At 37.6% G+C, this 20,344-nt stretch overlaps 1 protein-coding gene across 7 annotated transcripts in view; it reads left to right on the top strand.

Moving 5' to 3' along the window:
• The window catches only part of LOC116731285 (protein MTSS 1), a 55,870-nt gene extending 36,052 nt beyond the window's left edge, over window positions 1–19,818 (top strand). For 2 of the 7 annotated variants that reach the window (XM_032580982.1, XM_032580985.1), the window contains 13 exons: window positions 1,362–1,446; window positions 2,169–2,260; window positions 2,377–2,451; window positions 3,145–3,156; window positions 8,079–8,236; window positions 8,477–8,584; window positions 9,995–10,092; window positions 11,211–11,436; window positions 12,116–12,187; window positions 12,405–12,665; window positions 13,550–13,717; window positions 13,808–13,964; window positions 14,427–19,818. In XM_032580982.1, the coding sequence (XP_032436873.1) occupies window positions 1,362–1,446; window positions 2,169–2,260; window positions 2,377–2,451; window positions 3,145–3,156; window positions 8,079–8,236; window positions 8,477–8,584; window positions 9,995–10,092; window positions 11,211–11,436; window positions 12,116–12,187; window positions 12,405–12,665; window positions 13,550–13,717; window positions 13,808–13,964; window positions 14,427–15,070 (2,156 nt within the window). In that variant the 3' untranslated portion in view covers window positions 15,071–19,818. The remainder of the gene's footprint in view (window positions 1–1,361; window positions 1,447–2,168; window positions 2,261–2,376; window positions 2,452–3,144; window positions 3,157–8,078; window positions 8,237–8,476; window positions 8,585–9,994; window positions 10,093–11,210; window positions 11,437–12,115; window positions 12,188–12,404; window positions 12,666–13,549; window positions 13,718–13,807; window positions 13,965–14,426) is intronic. The other 5 variants (XM_032580983.1, XM_032580984.1, XM_032580986.1 and 2 more) reach the window with 5 other exon arrangements.
• The last annotated feature ends 526 nt before the right edge of the window (window positions 19,819–20,344 follow it).

Below are 20,344 nucleotides of genomic sequence, written 5' to 3'. Positions count from 1 at the left end.
TGTAGATCCATTACAAGCAAATTGATATTTTTCAAATATTTACTTTTGTTTACTTTGATTAGGGGTCACAGCTAATGAAAACCTAAATTCGGTTCCTCAGAAAATTAAAACATTACATAAGATTAGTAACTAATTCAGGCTATTGAACAGTTTTTCATTGATCCTTTTGCATTAATTGTAGCATCAAGAAGCCTGTCTGTATTGTTGGGTTTAATGTCTCTCCTCTTGGAGATACTCCTGCCAGCCTGCTGGCCTGTCAGGCCCAGAGACGGCCATTAAAGCATGCATTGGTGCTATTGGCAGTGTGGGCAGGTGCCAAGTCCTTCCAGAAAGTTAATAAAGCATCTCCATAAAGCTTGTCAACAGAGGGAACCGTGAAGTTCTCTGACTTCAGACTTTACAAAACACAGTGGACTAAAACCATCTGATGACATGTAGACCCCTCAAATCATCACCAGCTGTGGAAGCGTCACAACGGACATTAAGCAACTTCTGTGGCTCTGCGCTCTTTATTCAGACTCTAGGATATGGATTTCCAAATTAAACATTAATTTAAAATGGGTCAACTGAACTAAAAGTCCAGCTCTTTTTCCCCTCAGATGGATTGGTTTACCTCCAAGAACATGACAATTTCAGCTGAGCCACCACACAGATGTGCCCACCATACAGGCTGCAGTCTACACCTCAACACTCAAACAAGCTTTGCTTCAAAAGCAACTCACAATGCTGCAGTTACACCCAATGCTTGTGCAGGTGTTTTAAATTATTTCTTTCTTCCACTCAGCTTTCTATTGATATGCAGGGGACAACACATTGTTAACAGCCAGCTTCTTTAGCATTGAGCTATAGCTTACCCTCCATGGGAGTGATCTTCCTGCCATGTGTGTGCATGTATTGTTTATATAACATTATAAGCAATTATATTGTTTACAAATATGGTAGAAATAGCACTGTTTCTACTATATTTACTAACCTTCTGTAGAGCAATGGCCCTATAGGGCCACAAACCAGGTCCTATTGCACTGGACCCTCTTTTTTAGGTTTAAAGGTACTGTGTGAAATAAATTTTGGTTAACTTGGGGCTATGATGGTTAGGGTAAGTGTTTGGTGTGGGGCATAATTGCAGTTACTTAAATGAATGGGTGTCAATATATATGGGTAGAAATGAGATCATTTGTATGTGTGTACTTTTGGAATCCATACAATATTTATGTGAAAATATAGCACAACACAATGGTTGTATATCTAATGATCATGTTGCTATGCAACACAATATCTTTTTTGTCTGTATAGTTTTTATTTGAAGACGGTTGATCAGTTGTTGTAGGTTTTTAAAGTTGACAGACTGTTTTTGTTGTCAGGAGGGACCAGGGATATCGGTTCAGCGCTCACCAGGATGTGCATGAGGCATCGCAGCATTGAGGCCAAGCTCCGTCAGTTTTCCATGTGAGTAGATACGAGTGTGTGATAAATGGGTACCATCTTCTTCATAGTATTCCTAATAAAAAGTAAAACATTTCTTTTTACTTTGCATAATGGTAACTTATCTTACACTTAGTCTTTCTCCTGCTTTTCCTAAATAAATTTCTCCTCAAAGATGTGTGATGGCTGGGATGGCTGTGAGTCTGTTATGTCCCACAGTTCAGAATGAGAGAGTCAGTCAGGTAGAAGCGGGCAAAACATTTACATACCATGTGGGCTGTCCTTCACCTTTTCTGCTGATCCTGAGGTTTTCATAAGATGAAATTATAGATTTTACCAGGACAAAAGAAACCAAAAGCATTATCCAAGTAATGTTAAAAGTCAAAGAGAGTGAAGATATTTTAGAAAATAATCACTTCTAGGACGGAATAGGTACTTTCAGAAACACGTTAAATTGGAATCTAGCAAAGAGACTTTAGCAGGAGCACAATTATTTCTTTAACACAACAATTTAAAATACTTGTTGTATAGCTACATGTAAATCCTACATCTACTGCCTCAGATGTAGATGTTCTGATCCTCCTTGGTAGCCATTTAAATTCGCACTCAAATCTTCCATAAAACTGATCTTCCAATTGACTAACTCCAAACCTTTAAATATTTTCCATGGAACAAATGTAAAATAAATCTTGTTCCAGTGTTGTTCTGGAACGTTGTCAGCTTTAACAGTGTGTTTGTGTTTCCAGGGTGTTTCTGGACTGCCTGATTAACCCTCTCCAGGAGCAGATGGAGGAGTGGAAGAGAGTGGCCAATACTCTGGACAAAGACCATGCCAAAGGTTTTCATAAGCACACTCTTGCTTGTATTCCTCTGAATTAGTTTACATGAGACACTAAGAATCAAACACTGGGTATGTTTTTCAATTTTTTTCTGTGTGCAATTGTCACTTGACAGAGTATAAAAAAGCCCGTCAGGAGATCAAAAAGAGATCATCAGACACTTTGAAGCTGCAGAAGAAAGCAAAGAAAGGTTTGTATTATTTTCTCTGTTAGCTATTTAAGCTTACAAGTAAAAGTTGTCATTTAGGCAAGGGTTAGTAGAAGATGACATTTTTATTTAAACTTTCTCAAAAAGTTTAAATAAAAAAGAATAATTTGGACTCTGTTTATATGTAAAACAAATTTTTTTTATGCAACAAAACAATCTGACATAATCATTTCAGATAATGTTGTTGTTGTTTTTTTAGTATTATGCAGACTTAACATTTAACAGATTAGTCAGACTATCTACTGTACTTGGTTAGTCAGCCTGCATTCTGCTGCTTTACAGATAAGAAACTCATTGTTTCCAAGCTATAGTTCTATTCAATCCAGTTTATCTATATAGCACCAATTACATGGGAGGGTATAGAGCACTCTTACTCTATACTGTACTCTATCCAGCTGGTTGTAGCTCTACTTTCTCTGGTACTTCTCTGAAATTTCATGAAGGGAAATTGAAAAAATAAGAAAAAAGTTTTGATTTTTGAAACCTTTTCTATTTACAACCTTGGTATCCCTTGATACTGACCCATAATGTCTGGCAATATTTTATTTAGTGAAATGATTAGGAAAATATCAGTTAATAAAATGTTAAAGTCTGACATTATGTATCAATGTCACATTGTTTGTTCTCTTCCTTCCCTGGTCTTCCCCCCCGTCCAACATGATCAACTTTATACAGCTGATTTTTTCGGTAAGTTAACAGTTTGTAATCTTTCTTTTTTATCTTGTTAAACTCTTCCAGGGTGTTCAGTTAGAAAGAGACAGACTATTTCTGTTTATGATACCTCTTCTTTTTTAGTTTTGTTTATACAGCTCAGTTTCTCAGCTCAGTTTTATAACCAGGGATTTATTTGGAACATATCATGACGGCATTCTGCAAAGAGGAGGTGAAAGATTGTAAATACATCAACAGTCATAATATGAGATGTAAAATAACAAACACATCTCCAGCCCTCTGTTGATGTCTTGGTTTTATAAATCTCCCCCAGACCACATTTGTTAACGGGGGGGGGGGGAACAAAAAAAAATGTTCTCATGCTGTTTAAATGTTTGTGACTCACAAAAGCCGAGGCCCTGAACACAACAAAGCCCAGTTTTATGCTAAACAAGATTCTTTACTGAAAAACATTTTTTATTGCTTCTTCAATAAAACTTACCATGACTTCCATAAGAGTGAATGACACGAACACATAATAACATAGAAGGGCAGCAGATCCTAACAGGAAACACTGAAATTCCACACAGTAAACACTTTGAAAACATTACAGAGCTGACAGAGACGTGCTGTTAAATCATCTTACCGATGGACTTCAACAGCGGCAGCATCTTTAGCAGCAGCTGCTGCAGGATGTGCCTGAATTCATACTAAATACTTCAAAGCTTTTGTTTGTGCTGCATATTCAAAGAGTTTGACTTTATTTCTCCACTTTAAAATCTTTTTCTCAACACTTGTCAAGCTGACAAGTATCAGTTTATTGGTCTGAGTCACAAGTAATATTTTAGTTGCTTGATTTTATTTCATTTTTCCATTAAATAACCGGTAAGCTCAACTCTTTGATCTCATCTTATTGGATTTTTCTGCAGCTTTTATTATGGCAAACATGACAATTAACTGTGCGTTCTAAAATTGGTTTGTGAGGGTAAAGAACATGTTTCAATTCTGTGGAGATGATTATTCTCTAAAGGGGCCAGAGGTAAATGTTGACATCCATTACAGAGTTATTTCTGGCCAGCACCTAAATAACTAATCTCAGTCTTGCTGATTTATTCTGATACTCCCCAACTGTACTCCTCATGAGCCGTTTGAAGGCTTAGGATTAGTGAATCCTGAGCAAAACAAGATACTGTTTTCAAGTCAGTATCTTGAAAACATATTTCGATACCTCATAATTTGGAGGCTCTGTAAGGTCAACAGTTTCTGAAAACTCTTAAACTTCCCCAATAATCCATCAAACGAAGCCATGATACTGATGAGCGAAAGGATTTGAAAAAGTTCAATGCAATTGCTACATGTAATTTCAGTCTGAATCATGGATTGCATTATGACAGAAATCAAAAGCTTGTGATAAAAGACTTGTTTTAACTGAGACTTGTGAAGAAAATAAACAGGACCTTAGGTTGACCCCAGAGGACCCTCAGATGTGGTCAAGCCGCTTCGATCCTCTGTCACTCCCAGGCTTTATTGGTGCACGAGAGGAAACTCCCTTTGCCGTGGCTTTGAATGTTAAGAGTAGAGGGAGTTTCAAAGAACAAAAATGGGAGGAGAGACAACTGATAAAATTGGATGAATATTATGTAAGAAAGTGAATAAACAAATATCAAAGATTGTTTAAATTCTCTTCTGAAAGATTTTTAATTGCTCATATACAGAATATGAAACTGTTTACAGTGTTTTGAAAAAGTATCTCCTGTGAATGCTGTGTTTGCCCCGTGTCTCTTTTATTGTTGAATCATGAACTCTGATCCTATCAGGAACAAGTGAGGCCTGTTGATGCTAAAGGGGTAGTTTTCACAACGGGTTGGGTTGGTATGAATATCTCAAATCATAATTTATAATTGGTATTTTGTATTTACTCAAACTAGCTTTGTGAAATTTAAAAACTAGTTTGATCCAAAACATGATAGTGTGACAAAAACAGAAATAAAGGAAGCTGTAAGGAATCCAAAAGCTTTTTCTCGGTAGGTCTAAGCCCTGTGATGTGCCCCTTTATGAGACATTCTCAAACCCACCTCCATAAACACCACACTAAACCGAATATAAGCTGAAATTTGAGCAAGTGCTATCTCAAATGGATTAACTGGCCTTTTTTCTTGGCTAGATTGTAATGAACAACACAAAAGGGAAGAATGGATAGAGGAGAAAATGGAAGAAAGAGAGGTGAAATGACAAAAACTAATGAAACCATGGAAAAAAAAAACATTTCCGTCTCTTGAAAGCAAGGCCTTTTCTGTTTATCACTGAAGCATCTGCTTGGAAAAGTTTGGTTGGAAGGAGACAGACTTTGGTTCTATCAGTCAGCCTCGCCACAGAAGCTGGCTTTGGACCTCGCTGGAGGAATGAAGAACTTTAATTACATGTTTATGTCTGCCATCAAACACAGAAGGCTGGATTTCTTAAAGGAGAAAAAAGTAAAGCCTTTCTGGTGCAAGAAACAAACAAAAGCTGCAGTGAGTAATAAAATTAGTGGACTAAATGGGATGTGTTGGCAACTTAATGCAACTTGAGCTCTAGGACATTGTGACAAGCATTTCACACTTTATCTTTTATTGTGAACAAACCCATGATAGACTGAAAGCAGAAGAGCCGTTCTTCATTGTGGGAGATGGTTATTGTTTAAAGATAGTTGACTTTAAATTACATTCCTGCTGCTTTAAACCCATCTTCTGAGTAATTCAGATAATTATTTGACCAATTGGGGGCACTCATAGAGCACTGAACTCTCATCCCAAAATGGTCTGGCAATCATTAAATAAAGAAAAAAGTTGAAAAGAATTGGCCATACCCCCCTTCCAAAAAAAAAGAAAAAATATATTTTTTGCTTACATTTTATAATCATACTTTTAATTCACAAATGACACATGGGATAAATAATTAATTCACAAAAATATGCTTCCTTACTTCACATTTGCACCCTTGCAAAGAATATTTAGATAGAGGCAACATATGAGGCAACTGTATTTGCACAAAAATGAAAATGTATAACTTGATTTTAGTGTTATGTAATAGTGACTGGTATTGCTACAGAAATAATTGAACATATTGAATTTATTAGTTTTATTTATAACAATTGTATACTGTTTAATAGATGATAGACTCCTTTATTTTGCGTGCTGTTACTGCCCATCTATTTCCAAACATCTGAGTTTCTCTTCCTTGTGAGTGATAATATGTTTAATGCCTTTTTTCAGCCAGTTGACCATCAATGTGGACCCAAAGGTGGAGACAGGGCAATGTAAAAATACTTTGCTATTAGCTGCTGGAGAAAACTTTGGTCACTTTGGCTCTGTCTCTGGAATCTCATTAAAATAACTTTGAGCTGAAGGAACAATATGACTGAAGCATCTTGAGCTTTTTAGAGCTAGATATATTTTGATACTGGTAACCACTCCCATGCCAAAAAATAAAGACATAAGTAAAAGACTAATGAAACATTCATACCAAAGCTACTTTCTCTGTAAATTAACACTCATTTAGAATAAATCCTTCTTCAAACTGTCACTTTAAACCAGTTTTTTTTTTCATGTGTTTTTGGACACAACCAAACACATGGAAATCTTTTTAATGCAAGCTTGTGGTTTGGAAGTAAACATGATGAGGATAAACTGACTGTAGTGTTGAGCAGGATCATAAATATGCTGCTATCAGAGGGGATTTTGAGGACAACATAACTGACAGACTCTCTGAAATTAATCATCTTCAGCACCTAAAGGGGAAGCTTCCATGATGGCACATATCCTGTTACAGTAGCTGGTAGAGTGAAGTCTGAGCATGCAGATGAATCTGATCTGGTCTTCTGTAGAACATTACACTCTGTCCCTTTACAAATGAATCTGGTTTGGCTGCATGCTTCACATAAAAACATATCAAGCCAGATGTTTTCCAAAAGCAGTTGAGTAATTCCATATGTTTCCTTTTCTTCTTCAAAACTGCAGAGATTATTAGCAGTACTCTAATAATGTGTTTTAATTGGACTCCAGCAGTTGTTTGTTTTCCCAGCTCATCTGATTGGCTGTTTAAAGCTGTGATGTGGTTGACTGGTTAGTGGGAGTCTCTTATTGTTGTGAAGCCGTTGAAGTGCTTGTAGTGTGAGAACAGAGATCTGTGCAGAAGTTCTGAACGGTGAAACTGGATCCCACAGCTGGATGATAAACTGGATGTGGTTTGCCTGAAGCTGTCCGCCCCCTCTTTATTTCCTCTTTGTTTCTCCTACCCATTAAATCCTCATCTTAATTATGATGACATCAGCGTGATAAAATGTCGCTATATACTACACAGAGAATTCGATCCAAAATCAAAATCTTTGCTTGACTGTCATTTTAGCTTCTTTTTTTCATATTTTTATATTTCTTGATTCATTTTTTTTAGCAGTTTGACCCCTTTTTTATTATTATTAATGTATGGCAAAAATAAAAAATAAAAAAATTATAATAATAACAACCCTCTTATTTCAAAACTATCTTTAAACATATGATTTTTTTTAATTGCATTGTACAACTTTATTGCTCTTGGATTTTAATGTTTCTAACTAAGCAAAGTAAATATTTACAGGGAAATTAAGCAGCTGCGTGGTATTTTGTTAAACACTATTGGTTCACTGGATTTTATTTAGGGGTATCAAAGGAGAAGGGGTAAAGCCTATGCATGCCAGAATTTTATTATTTTTATTTGATAAAAAAAAAAAAAAATCCTTCTTCAGAATTAAATACATCTTTGTGTTGGTGTAGGATATAAATTCCTATTAAAATTCTGATTAAAACTTGACAAAATGTAATAAAAAGCCGTAGGGTAATTAATATGCAAAGCACAGTAGACGACAGCCTGTTTGAGCATGTTTTAGTTTTTCCTGCGGCATGATGTATTATAGCTGTGTCTACCCAAACCTGTGTGTTTAGGTCGCGGAGACCTTCAGCCCCAGCTGGACAGCGCCATGCAGGACGTCAGTGATAAGTACCTGCTGCTGGAGGAGACGGAGAAGCAGGCGGTGCGGAGGGCGTTAGTGGAGGAAAGAAGCCGTTTCTGCATTTTTGTCTCCATGCTGCGGCCAGTCGTGGTCAGTGATGCCTTCAAAAATGTTTATTCTTTCAAAAAAATCATTTGATGTGAATTTTTTTGAAGAGAGATTAGAGTTTCCACATCAGTTGCAGTAATATATTTTTTAAGGTTGCTAAAATCATCAGATTCTACATAATAATAATACTAAACGCTCATTTCCAAAATTATTGACTTTATTTTACAGTTATTTAGTTGTGCAGACTTTGGAGCGCTCTGATCTGATGTGTTTGCATGTCAGGATGAGGAGATGTCCATGCTGGGGGAGATCACCCACCTCCAGACTCTCACAGATGATTTGAAGATCCTGACCATGGACCCACACAAGCTGCCTGCCTCCAGTGAGCAGGTACTAGTGTTTGACACGAGATGAATCTGATTCTGCTTAGCTGCATATGCAAATACACTATCAGTTATTTCTCAAACTTCCTGTATGAACAAAGATTAACTATCAGAGACAAAATCCTGCTCATCATTTCATTGTAAATCAGCGCTCCTGTTTATACATTTTTGCTTTTCTTTCTCTTCATGAAGCTCCAAGCTCCTAATATTTCTTTCCTCTAATGCAGTTTTAATCTAATTAATATTTGCTCTACACAAGCAAGCATCCTACTTTAAACTTTTAACTAAGCAACTGGGTTGAAAATAATGTAGAAAACAGATCAGTGATTCAGAAAATATCATTTTTTTCAGTCCAACTTTCCAAATGTTTTTATTTTATGCGAGACGTTGCCGTTCAGTGGAGTTCTGGACGACTGGTTGAAGTACAGATCCAACTGGAACACCACATTTTGGCTCTGGATAATTGTTCATTGACTGAAAAGTGGGAATATGTGCGTCCTTTAAGGAGCCAAAACCTGTTTGACAGAGCTGGAAGCCAACTAGCAGATGGTCAGCCTCCACTTACTCTGACACAGTTTCTGCCAGCAGTGGATAAATCGGTTCATCAAATGATCAAATCTATGTGAAAAGCTTATTTTTTAAGAATAATTTCTATCTTTTACAACTACTACACTTTGTAAAAAATTCTTAAAATTCCTGTAGAAATAATTAAACATTTGCACATATATTTCTGCATAAGTGAAAAAAACATTATTCCAGTGAAGCAAAAGCTTGTTAATTACCTTCATCAGATGAATCCTTAATGTTTCTTTACATTAGAAACCAGCAGTCAACCTAAACATATCATGCCGCATAATTACGAGAAAATCAAATTACATTTTAAGCAAGGGATTTTTTTAGCTATATAGAAAATATAACATATGATTCCTATTTTGCTTGTAGTTGACAGCAATTTAACTCATGTCTCTATTTCCTTCTTTTCTTGCCCTCCTCTCTTTCTTTCCTTCTTTCTTTCCTTCATTATTTCTCTTTGTTTCTTTATTCCTTCTATCATTTTCCTTTCCTTTGTTTCTCTTTCCTTCTTTCTTTCTTTCAATACCTACCATAACATCTCAATAAATCTTGGTATTTAAACATTTTAAACTGGTGTAACAGACTGGAGAGTTTAATATGGAAAAAACTGGAATATTTACATGAAACATGTTGGAACTCTGCATTAATGTTGTTTTCTTTCTGCCATCCACAGGTTAATGCAAATTCTGCTGATGTGTTGTTGTTGTTTAAAGTTTTTTATATAATGTTAATAAACTTGTATATCAAAAGTATCATCTCCTTCTCCACAAAGAAGTATCAGAACCAGAAACTTTCCTTAATCCTCCTTTTTTTGAAGACTGTTTTCTTTTCCCTGTTTCTGCAGGTAATTGTAGACCTGAAGGGCTCGGAGTGCACCTGGTCTTACCAAACTCCTCCCTCCTCTCCAAGCACCACCGTTTCCAGGAAGTCCAGCATGTGCAGGTGTGTTAAATATGACAAACGGTTAAGTGCAGCAGAGCCCTGCACTTAACATTGTTATAAAACCAGAAAACCAGGAAGGTTTCAATAAGAACATCAATCAATCACAAACTGAATCCTTTGTTTCTTTATCATTAGCTTCACTTTTTACAGCTTCAGAAGACCATTTGGACCAATTTGGGAACATTTGCAAGTTTTAGGGGTTTTTTTCACCCAATTGTGGATTTTACATCTAATTTCATTATCATTTGTCATTTAATTGTTAATTTAGGACAATGCTTTTTCTCTGCTTTTGTTTATTTTGTATTTCCTCATAGAATATATATTTTTAATGCATTTAGACATCTTTTTTATCTGCTCTTTATTTTCTCCTCTGTTGTTTATGACTATTTTATGCTTGACATTTTTTAATGTCTGATCTCTGAGTATTTAAAAAGAAAAAATTACGGGATAAGATTTGGGGCTTCCAGTGTTTTGGATCGCTTAGCCTGTTTGGTTCAGCCAGCAGACAAATACCAAACTCTTCATTATCTGAGCAACCAAACTTGGTGAACTGAGAATCAATTCCCTACTGCCACCTTGTGGATATTACGTTGAATTTTTGCCTCTTTCTTTTTCCTGAAAAGCCCAATTATTTTAGATTTTCAGTAAGTTTTGTGAACAATTTATCAAATCTGCTCTTGTCCTTATGCGACGATAAACTTGTCTTTTGGTCTCAGTGCAAACTTATCTCTGTGGTTTTGGTGTCGATCCAGATATAATGGCTTTGTAAAACTGATTGTGGTCTGGCTTGACTCGCTGTGAATCTGCTCTGGTTACAAATGTGGATTCAACTGTTGCTGCTTTTAAGTTCTTAAACTTTTAGAATCTCTAAATGAATCATAAATTGTTCCATCTATATGCACAGCGTCCGGGTTTTATTTTATGTTCCAATACATGACTGCCTTTTTGATTTTCATTCTTTACAAATTTAGCATTAGCTTACTATGACTTTGAATGAATAAAGGCAATACAGTATATCATCTTAACAAAAATCTCAAGCAAACAAGAGTTTTCCCCAAACACACTTTCCCTTTTAATGAAGTTGAGCCATCTAACATTCCTTCTCCTTCGTCACACAGCAGCCTGAACAGCGTGAACAGCAGTGACTCTCGCTCCAGCGGCTCACACTGCCACTCCCCCACCTCCCACTTTCGTTACCGTGCCTCCTCCTCATCATCTTCTTCGGTGCTGCCCCAGCAGACGCCGGCCCGTCTCTCTTCGGTCTCCTCCCATGACTCTGGCTTCATTTCCCAGGACGCCTACCAGTCCAAATCCCCTTCACCGATGCCTCCAGACAACTTGCAGGTAATGGTTGCTGGTTGGTTCCCAGTTCTGAAACACACCTGAACACCCCTGTTTGGAGAATTTCTAAGCATCTCTTTATTAAAGATGCGCTACTCCGATCCCGTGCTCAATGTTTTATTTTAACCTCAAACAAGTCTTAGTTTGACCTCAGTCTGACTTGTTTCATATTTTTGTGAACTGAGGTAATACAAAAGTCTTCTACTGCAGGAAAGATGCTGCCGTTTCGTGTACTGGGTTGCATACAGCAATAACTTTTGCATTTCCAGTGACATGTACAGCATGCAATTAAAATCTAAATGGTTCAGCTTTGTGTTATTGTTTGTAAATTTCACGTCTTTGCTCACCTCATGACATCTTGGTTTGGTTAAATATGATAAATGGCATTTTAATGTTTAGTGAAAAAAAAAGCTAAACATCTCTGATTGATGGTTGACCTTCATCATCTTCTTTCACATAAAATTTCTGCTGCGTTGGCTTTTTTACAAGCCTGTCTTGACTCCTCGGCTCCATCATTGGATTTCATTAAGATTTGCTGCTTTTATTTTGTTTCGCTTTGTTGTTGTTGTTTTTTACTATTATTTGTTTCTGCGTCTCTTGTCTTTATCTTGCAAACTGTTGGTTTTGTTTTTTGGTGTGCTTTGCTGTCCTGCAGTTGTGTGTCTCTGCTTTGTTCACTCAGTCTGTCAATGAGGAGTCCTCCTCTTCCTCTTCCTCTCCCTCACATCCTGAGCCCAGCTCCGGGCAACAACAGGTGAACAAATACATGTGGAAACACATGCTGGTGATATGGTTATGCCTATTCTGTTATCAATGAGCACCGACTTGGAGAACAAAAAAAACTACCCTACTGAGGTTGACCCAAACTCGGAACCCCTTCACAAAATAGAATTTTCCCATCTTCGCCACGTTTTCATCATCATTAATTTTGCACTTGTGTTTCTGCCTCTCCTTCACCCGCTCACCTTCAGTTGCCAAACGGCTTTGACCATCACGCTGCCCTCTGTCTTCACGGAGTGGTCCTGCAGGGCCTGGACACCCACCTCCACCCTTCATACTTCACCTATTCCTCTTCCTCCACCACCACCTCCCCCATCTCCTCGCCCTCCTATCAGTGTGTTTCACCTACCTGGGCGTGGTCTCGCTCGGGTTTCAGCCAAACGGGAGAGCTCTCGCCTCCCGGCCCGTCAGGGATTGGAGTGATCCCTTCATCCAGAGTCCCGTCCTGGAAGGTTTGATCCGCATTCCTCCATGATTTCTGTCCGTTTTCCCTTCAGTTTTTCCTTATTTCATATCTGCTCCTTTCTTTCATAGTGGAGGCATCCAAGATGCACAAGTTGGATACAGAAATCAGATTATTTCTGCTGCTGATTAGATAGTTTAATGCTGCCAAGCAAAGCTTCACACTCAAAGCTTCTTCTTTAAAGTCTTTAATCAATGAAAAACCCCCAAAACATTAAATCTGTAGTATGTAACTTTTACAAGAATGTATTTATTTCTATATCTATTAAAACTGTCACCATGTTGTGGCGGTATGGTATGAGACAGATAATCTGTGAAAAGATTGAACTCTTCATCCTCTTCCCAATGCTGCTGTTGTCATCTGCAAAAATGCACCACTAGTCAAAGCCAACTAATCAGAGTCAGGAGGAAAGTCTTAGCTCTGTCAATCATGCTCATGTATGCGCTCCTCAATGTGCCAATGGCAGAGAAACAACTTACCATTACAGAAAAACTGTTTACCTGACATTGGTGGCTATGCTAACTAGCCTTAGCATTCATGACAAGCTATGTTTTGGTGAACCAGTTGTAGCATACCAGTGAGTGGTGCATACACAAGAGTGTTTGACAGCTCTAAGACCTATTAGAGCTGATGGGTTGTTTCTGACTGCTGGGTGTATTTCTGCAGTTAGCACTGAGGAGTGCTAGGAGGAGGAAAGCAGAGGAGCAATTTTTTTCACAGATCTGTCCAATACTGTCTTGGCATAATGATAATTTTAACAAAAATCTATCTTTCATAAAAGTTACATACCGCAGCTTTAACTGCACCCATTAACACAGATTTGCATTTACAAATGGAATTACAATACGTTGTTGAATTTTTCTTCTTGTGCAGGACTGGGCCAAACCAGGCCCGTACGACCAGCCAATGGTTAACACTCTGAGGCGGAGTAAAGACAGGAGAGATACTACAGATCCCAGCAGCCACCAAAGCTCTGTTGTCACCACTCCAGTTGAGGACCAACAGGGGATTAAAGGAAACCACACTGTAATGTCTTCAAAAGTCAGTTTAAGGAAGAAAAAGAACATTCAGAGACAGAATTTAAAAACCAAAGATGCAAACCTTGATGATGTTCTCTTGTCTCCACTCCAGGGGGAGAAGGAGGCCCATGAGGAGCTGGCCAGAGCACTGGCCCGAGGCCTCCAGCTGGACATCCACGGCTCCAGCAGGGACTCGCTGCAGGGCTCCAGTGGCTACAGCAGCCAGACCAACACACCCTGCTGCTCAGAGGACACCATCCCCTCACAAGGTGCATGCACACATGCTACTGACACAATGTGACAGTAACTTACGGAATAATTTAACCCTTGTAAAATTCCATAAAACATGAGTTTGTTTTTCAAACAGACAGGAACTTATTTTTAGTCATTAATTTTTTTATCTTAATGAAAAAGTATTAGTTTCATTGGGAAATTATTTCACTTATAAAAATGTCTTGCTATAAGTTAAATAATCTACTTGTGGAGCTAGTACTGTTTAATCAATATTAAATAATTATTGACTTAAAACAAGCTCCTATATCTTAACAGTTATTTGTAAGTTAGAGTTGTCTTATTTCAAATGTGCCAAGATGTACTAGAAATTAGACAAATACCTGGTTAGATTGTGTGTTATTGCAGTACTATAGGCAAGATTTTGATTAATGAGAAAAGCTTTAGCTAAACATTTATACTGGCTAAACTTACCTTGACAGTTTCTTTGCTCTTCACAGTGTCAGACTGCGACTACTACTCTGTTGGTGCTGATCAGGAGGGCGAGCATCAGTCTGACTTCGATAAGTCCTCAACTATCCCGAGGAACAGTGACATCAGTCAGTCCTACCGCCGCATGTTTCAGTCCAAGCGCCCAGCTTCCACTGCCGGTCTGCCTTCTAATCACTCAGCCATCATTACCCCTGGGGTGGCTACAATTCGACGGACTCCATCATCCAAACCCAACTTACGTCGACCCTCTGGGGGCCTGAACTTGGGTCCCATCCCTATCAAGCCCCCTATGATCCCAGTGAAAACCCCTACTGTGCCTGAACATCCTGGTTTCCCAAGCAGAGCAGAAGATGGTAATACACCACGGACCCCATTTAGCCCCCCAACTACCCCTTTGTCACCTAGCAGCAACGAGCCGCTATCACCAAAGTCTGTTGCCTGGGGAACCCAGCAGCCGGACGAAGGATCGGATCCTCCTACCCCACCGCCTCAGCCAGGCGGTCGACTGACAGAATGGGAACGCCGGCCTCTCCCTGAACTCCTGGAGGAAACGGAGTACTGCGAGATGGAGGACTTTCTGGTGACTATCCGGCGAGGCGTTAAACTCAAGAAGACGATGTCCAATGACCGATCGGCTCCCATTATTCACTGAAATCACCAGGGTCAATGGGACTACACATTCTGTCACTTTCACAATATTGTCTTGAAAGGACAGAAAATGGCTGTAGTGAGTAAGAGTTACAACCTGAAATTGTGCCAAAATAGTTGAAAGTTGCCCTGAGACTGATCGAGGATCAGTTTGAGTGTAAGGAAATAATTGAAACAAGAAACTTTGACCATTGGCACCTTGGACGAGTCTGCTTTGCTGTACATGGTTTCACAAAGAGGACGATCAGTTAAATAACAAAAGGAAAGTTGGGCTTATTCCATTTTACAAACAAGCATACACGCTGAGAACTCCAACACTGGTTCTAAATTAGGGAAAGTTTGGTCAGGATCAAGCAGGAGGTGTAGAAGGACCATTTTAGGAGTCTTAGTTGCATTTGACCAGTGAAATATCCTGTAGGGGATTACTACAATGGTCACTGATCTGAGATTTTTGCCTCAGGGCAACTTCAAGATGTAAAAAAGGGAAATGATTTACTTGTGGATTTTGAGAGAGTTTGATAAAGTCTTTCTGGTAGAGGAGAAGGCTTAAATGAAATGGAAAGAGAAGAAGATTAAATAGAAAGATTCTGAGCAACTGAGCAATTTCAAAAGATTGACTGATTCTGTGTATGTAAATATTCAAATTTCTTTTGTTCTATGCTCATTTCACATCCTCATAGTCACCCTTTTTCAACTTAATGTGCCAAAACAACCCAAAATAATTTCCATGTACCTGAAATGATACTAGTTTTGTGTAACTGGTTTTCTGTTTTGTTTATGTAGGGTAGCACATAGAGTGAAATCCTTCACTACAAATGATTTAATGGTACAGTTAAACAGTAGACTGCCCTGCATGATGTTACAGTCCAAGTCATTTTTAGATTTTAGTGAAATAAATCCCAGCATTGATTGCAGTTCAGTAGGCTAAATCTGCTTTACTGTGCAAACCAATCCATGCCTGTAAACTTAAAATTAAGAAAAAATCTTTAGGTACTGTTAAATATTTATTTTTTTGTAATCTAGGTTTGACTTTTGTTTTAAAGATTTGTTTTCTGTAAAGCACTTTGAATAATTCAGACAAATTTAAAAACTGCAACAGTTAGTGATGAATTACTGCAAACTGTAAACCTATATGTGCCAACGTTACTGTATGTGTTAGCATACATAGCACTACTAGAGGCTGTTACTGCCTTTCTCTGGTAATTGGAGTAAATTGTATTGGTATTTTGTGGTGAAGCCTTTGTGCTGATATTAGCTGGCACTGGTGTAAGCAGTAGTGGAAAATATTTTAGTAAAAACATTATTTAGTCAGACTTTAAAGTTGAGTAGCGTGCTACAGTAAACAGAGTATTAATGCAAAACATAGAAATATGTGAGGATTTGAAATAGAGATTTTCTGGGGACAATCATCAAATATTTAAATTGCATTAAAATGTTATTTTAGTTCAGTTTTAAACTTGTTGAAAATGTGCTGAAAGCCTTTCAAAGAAAGGCTATGGTAGATTGGAAAATCAAACAAATTCTTTTTTTATTTGCAATCATTTAGTGGATGAAAAAAAACTTGCATTAGGAAATTGTAATTTACAAAATTACCACTGTCCTAATTATCGGAAACACTAAAAATTCTTTTAAAAATGGGTATTTTGGAGGTTTTTTAAATTTATACTTTTTTTTTATGTTGATCAATGTTTTTAGGAAATTTTAATTATTAATCCAAGACTTCCTGGTTCTGTTGGGTATAAACAGGACATAACAGAGGCCCATTCCCCCACCCAGAGGAAATGCCATTTAGGTAAGGCAGATGTATGTTGACATACAGTCAGAAAGAGAGTCTCATAAAAATATATACTTGCCTAACTTTGCCCATACCTACAGTCAGAGCAATAAAGAAAATGTTGAAAATAACTAGAACTGTGACAAATCTAACTTGCCAACATACACGGTGAGGAGGGTAAGAACAAAAAGTTAGAGAAATGTATAAAAAAGTGGCACGTTTGGTCCTCCAGTGCCTGGTTTCGACTGAGCGATATGGCACAAGTCTGTGCGTTGCAGTATGCTATAATTCTCCATTGTCTGGTTTCACTCTAGCCAGTTAATGTCTGGTTCGGACCTGCCAAGTTGTGGGTCTCCATTGGCGGTGTGTTACTCATTATGTGGGCATGAGTATGGACAGGAACATGGGTGGGCCATGACAGCCAGAGCTGTGGACTACGCTCTGATAAAAGCATAGTCCACACATGTACCCTTGGGTGGCCAGTTTCGCCAAAATCTCGATATATTTGTTCATTGCGGGTTGCCTGGTCCACTTGACTCTATATGCTCTCTTCCATCACAATTGATAAAAAGTTTGGACCTCAATGTTTGACCATGGAATTATGGTTTCCCATGTTAATTGAAAATGGTGGTTGAGATATTATTCCACGAGTTTACAAAGTCCGGCCTTCAATTGTCCATTGACATAAATCAATCAAGTTGCTTGAATGTCAGGCAACCAAATGCAGTCTGCTATAAATCAAATGCCATGTACACATTATCTGGCTATGTCTGGCTTTACCACCCCTGAGGTGGTTCCAAAAGTCAGGAAAGAACCGTGCAGGATCTTCAAATGGAGATGAATTTGGCTAGGAAGGACTGGAAAAGAACCAGTTGAAGCCATGCCCGTGGAGAAGGGGCATATTTTATGGCCCAGCATATTAAGGAGACCGTTTCCACCTCCAGCAGGACCGTCACCAGGCAGGTGCTTAATATGGCGTCATACTAGTGAGACGACAAATGTGACGCATTTGTATGCCTCATGCTTGTCTTAGTCAATGGACTGTGTTGTATATCAAAAGTACCTCTGCCCTAACTGTACCGTACCACTGAATGGTGCAGTGTGGGTCGGTTGCATGGGTCACTGTTACAAAGGACACAGACAAAATAGCATCTCCATACCATCCAATTTCGGTGACTTCCTTGCACGTTTTTACCAGAGGTGCCATGCATTGGGGGGAACTGCTGTGGATTCATTGGGTTTCTAATTCCTTCAACTCTTAAATTTCCACCATTGAGACACAACGGTTAAATTGTCCTGTCTTAAAATCTCATTTTGAAAGTAAAGATTCACTCTCACCCAATTTTTCCTTTTAACTGCAAGTTTATCTGCTGGATGTTTAATAATCAAAAAGGTTTATATGTTGGCATTAGTGAGTAAACAACACAAAAACCTCCTTGTGCTGCCAGAAACTGCTAAAAAGTGGCATCTTCACACATTTAAATTATTTATTCTTTTAAATATATGTACTGTATATGCATTTACATTTCTAAATTACCAGCTGTACTTTTACAGTATATGAAACCTATAAAGATAGTTAATATGCATGATAATTCATGCCTTTTTTGGTTCATAATTTTCCACTAGAACTACTCCCCTTAGTTAGCATCACTCTAAAGGACCCCTTTTACTATTCCACCCTGTAATGTTCCATATGAATCATAAATGTGTCATATTTCTTGTGACTGCTGTGTCTGAGAACTCAAGCCTGTCCTGTTTCCCACTCCAGGTTTACAAAAACAGTTGTGTAGCTGATGCGATACCAAGCGTTTGAAGCTGAATGTTTGAGCCTGTGACCAACCAACAGTGGGTGGTTTTCCTACTGAGGATTAGACGAGTATCAGGAGTTGCATCCAGTTGTAGCGTTAAAATATTCTGCTTGATTATCTGCACCGTTCCTCAGTGTGTTCAGTCAGAAATGTTATTTAAAGTTTAACTCAAGTTGGATCTACAACCATCTTTGTCCTGTGCTCGGCGTGTTTACATGCCATTTCTGTCAGTGTCTCCTTAAAACCCTTTAACGTTTGGCCTTTGACACAAGCTGCCAAATTTTTTTACAGTATGTGCTGAATAATCCTTTGAATTTAGGTTTTGTATGCTTTTCTTACTTCAGGTGCTCCTTTGTGAAGCTTTGCAATCACTCCATTGATAAATTGTTCCAGCTATTTATTTTCAACTGATTAGTTTTTTTGAGAGACTGTAAAGTTATCGTTTTCCCCCACTAAAACTTTTATTTTAGATTTATTATAGGCTTATTGTGGGCTACCTGCTGTACATTCTGGCATTTGTACACTTGTATAAATGTTCTAATTGTACAAAATTAGAACATTTCAGTTGATTTGACTAAAACCTTTGAACAGTAAGACAAGCATGCTGTCTTGGGAACATTGATTTTGGGGTTTGGAGGTGGGTTATGTCTGAGGAGATAGATGCTAAGAAAATATTTGATAAAAGTCTTAGAATTCTTGTTTGAGATTTTTTGTTCTTTTTGGTTTACATTTTTTTACTTTTTATTTGTCTACTATAATTTTAAAATTTAAGCACTCAGATAGCAGTAAAAATTGACATCAAGAAAAACAGATTCCTAACAAAACAGATGTTACCATTAAATCAGGAAAGTAAACATTCTGTTAAGACTTGCTAACAGAAAAACATTTTCTGGGATATAAATACTAAACTCCTAGCCTAATTGTCAAACCCACCTCCAAACAAGTTAAACTAAAATTACTTCAAATTTGTCCACAATCATATCCTTACTAATGCTAATAATGTTGTATGAGACATGCTTGTTTTTTTCTCCCTTTGGCAAGTTTTTGAATATCTGATTTTTTTATTTCAGTTATTTCATTCAGTTGTCACACGAATGTAAATTTTTCTACCGTTAACTCAGATGAATAAATTCCCCACGAGCTTTTAACATAATAAAGAGTAAAGCTGGATGTGTTGCGATGTGTTTTTCTTCTTTCACTTGAGCTAATTCAACAGACGGATTTAAGAGGGCTTTAATTTAGAAAATCAAAACATTTATTGTTAATGCAGAAAGTTAAAGTCATGTAGTCCTGTGCTCCTATATTAGGATAAAAAACAAACATATTTCACATAGTATTTTCTGTTTGTCATTTTGTATTACAGCTAATGAATAACCCAAAATGTAATTATTATACAACACTACTATAATAAAGCAATGGTTGATTTGCTTTAACTGTAAGGTGCAAAACACTGAAGCAGCTTATGTTGGAGAAGTTGTGTTAAGAATCCTTTACTTTACCTCTTCATTTCTAAATGCATGGAAACATTGTTTTATGCAGAGTATCTTGAATCAACCTGTTACAAAACCTATAGAATATAAATCAGAGATCTGACAAGTTAAAATGTATGTATTGTCAAGCAAATGAAAAAAAAAAAATTCTAAATTAGTAAAAGTAGCTTATATTTTATATTTACTTTGACTAACACTTTTACTTC

The sequence above is a fragment of the Xiphophorus hellerii genome, chromosome 13, assembly GCF_003331165.1.
Source record: "Xiphophorus hellerii strain 12219 chromosome 13, Xiphophorus_hellerii-4.1, whole genome shotgun sequence".
Taxonomy (NCBI): Eukaryota; Metazoa; Chordata; class Actinopteri; order Cyprinodontiformes; family Poeciliidae; genus Xiphophorus; species Xiphophorus hellerii.
Note: the sequence above shows the minus strand (reverse complement) of the source record. Positions and strands in the feature narration are given on the sequence as shown.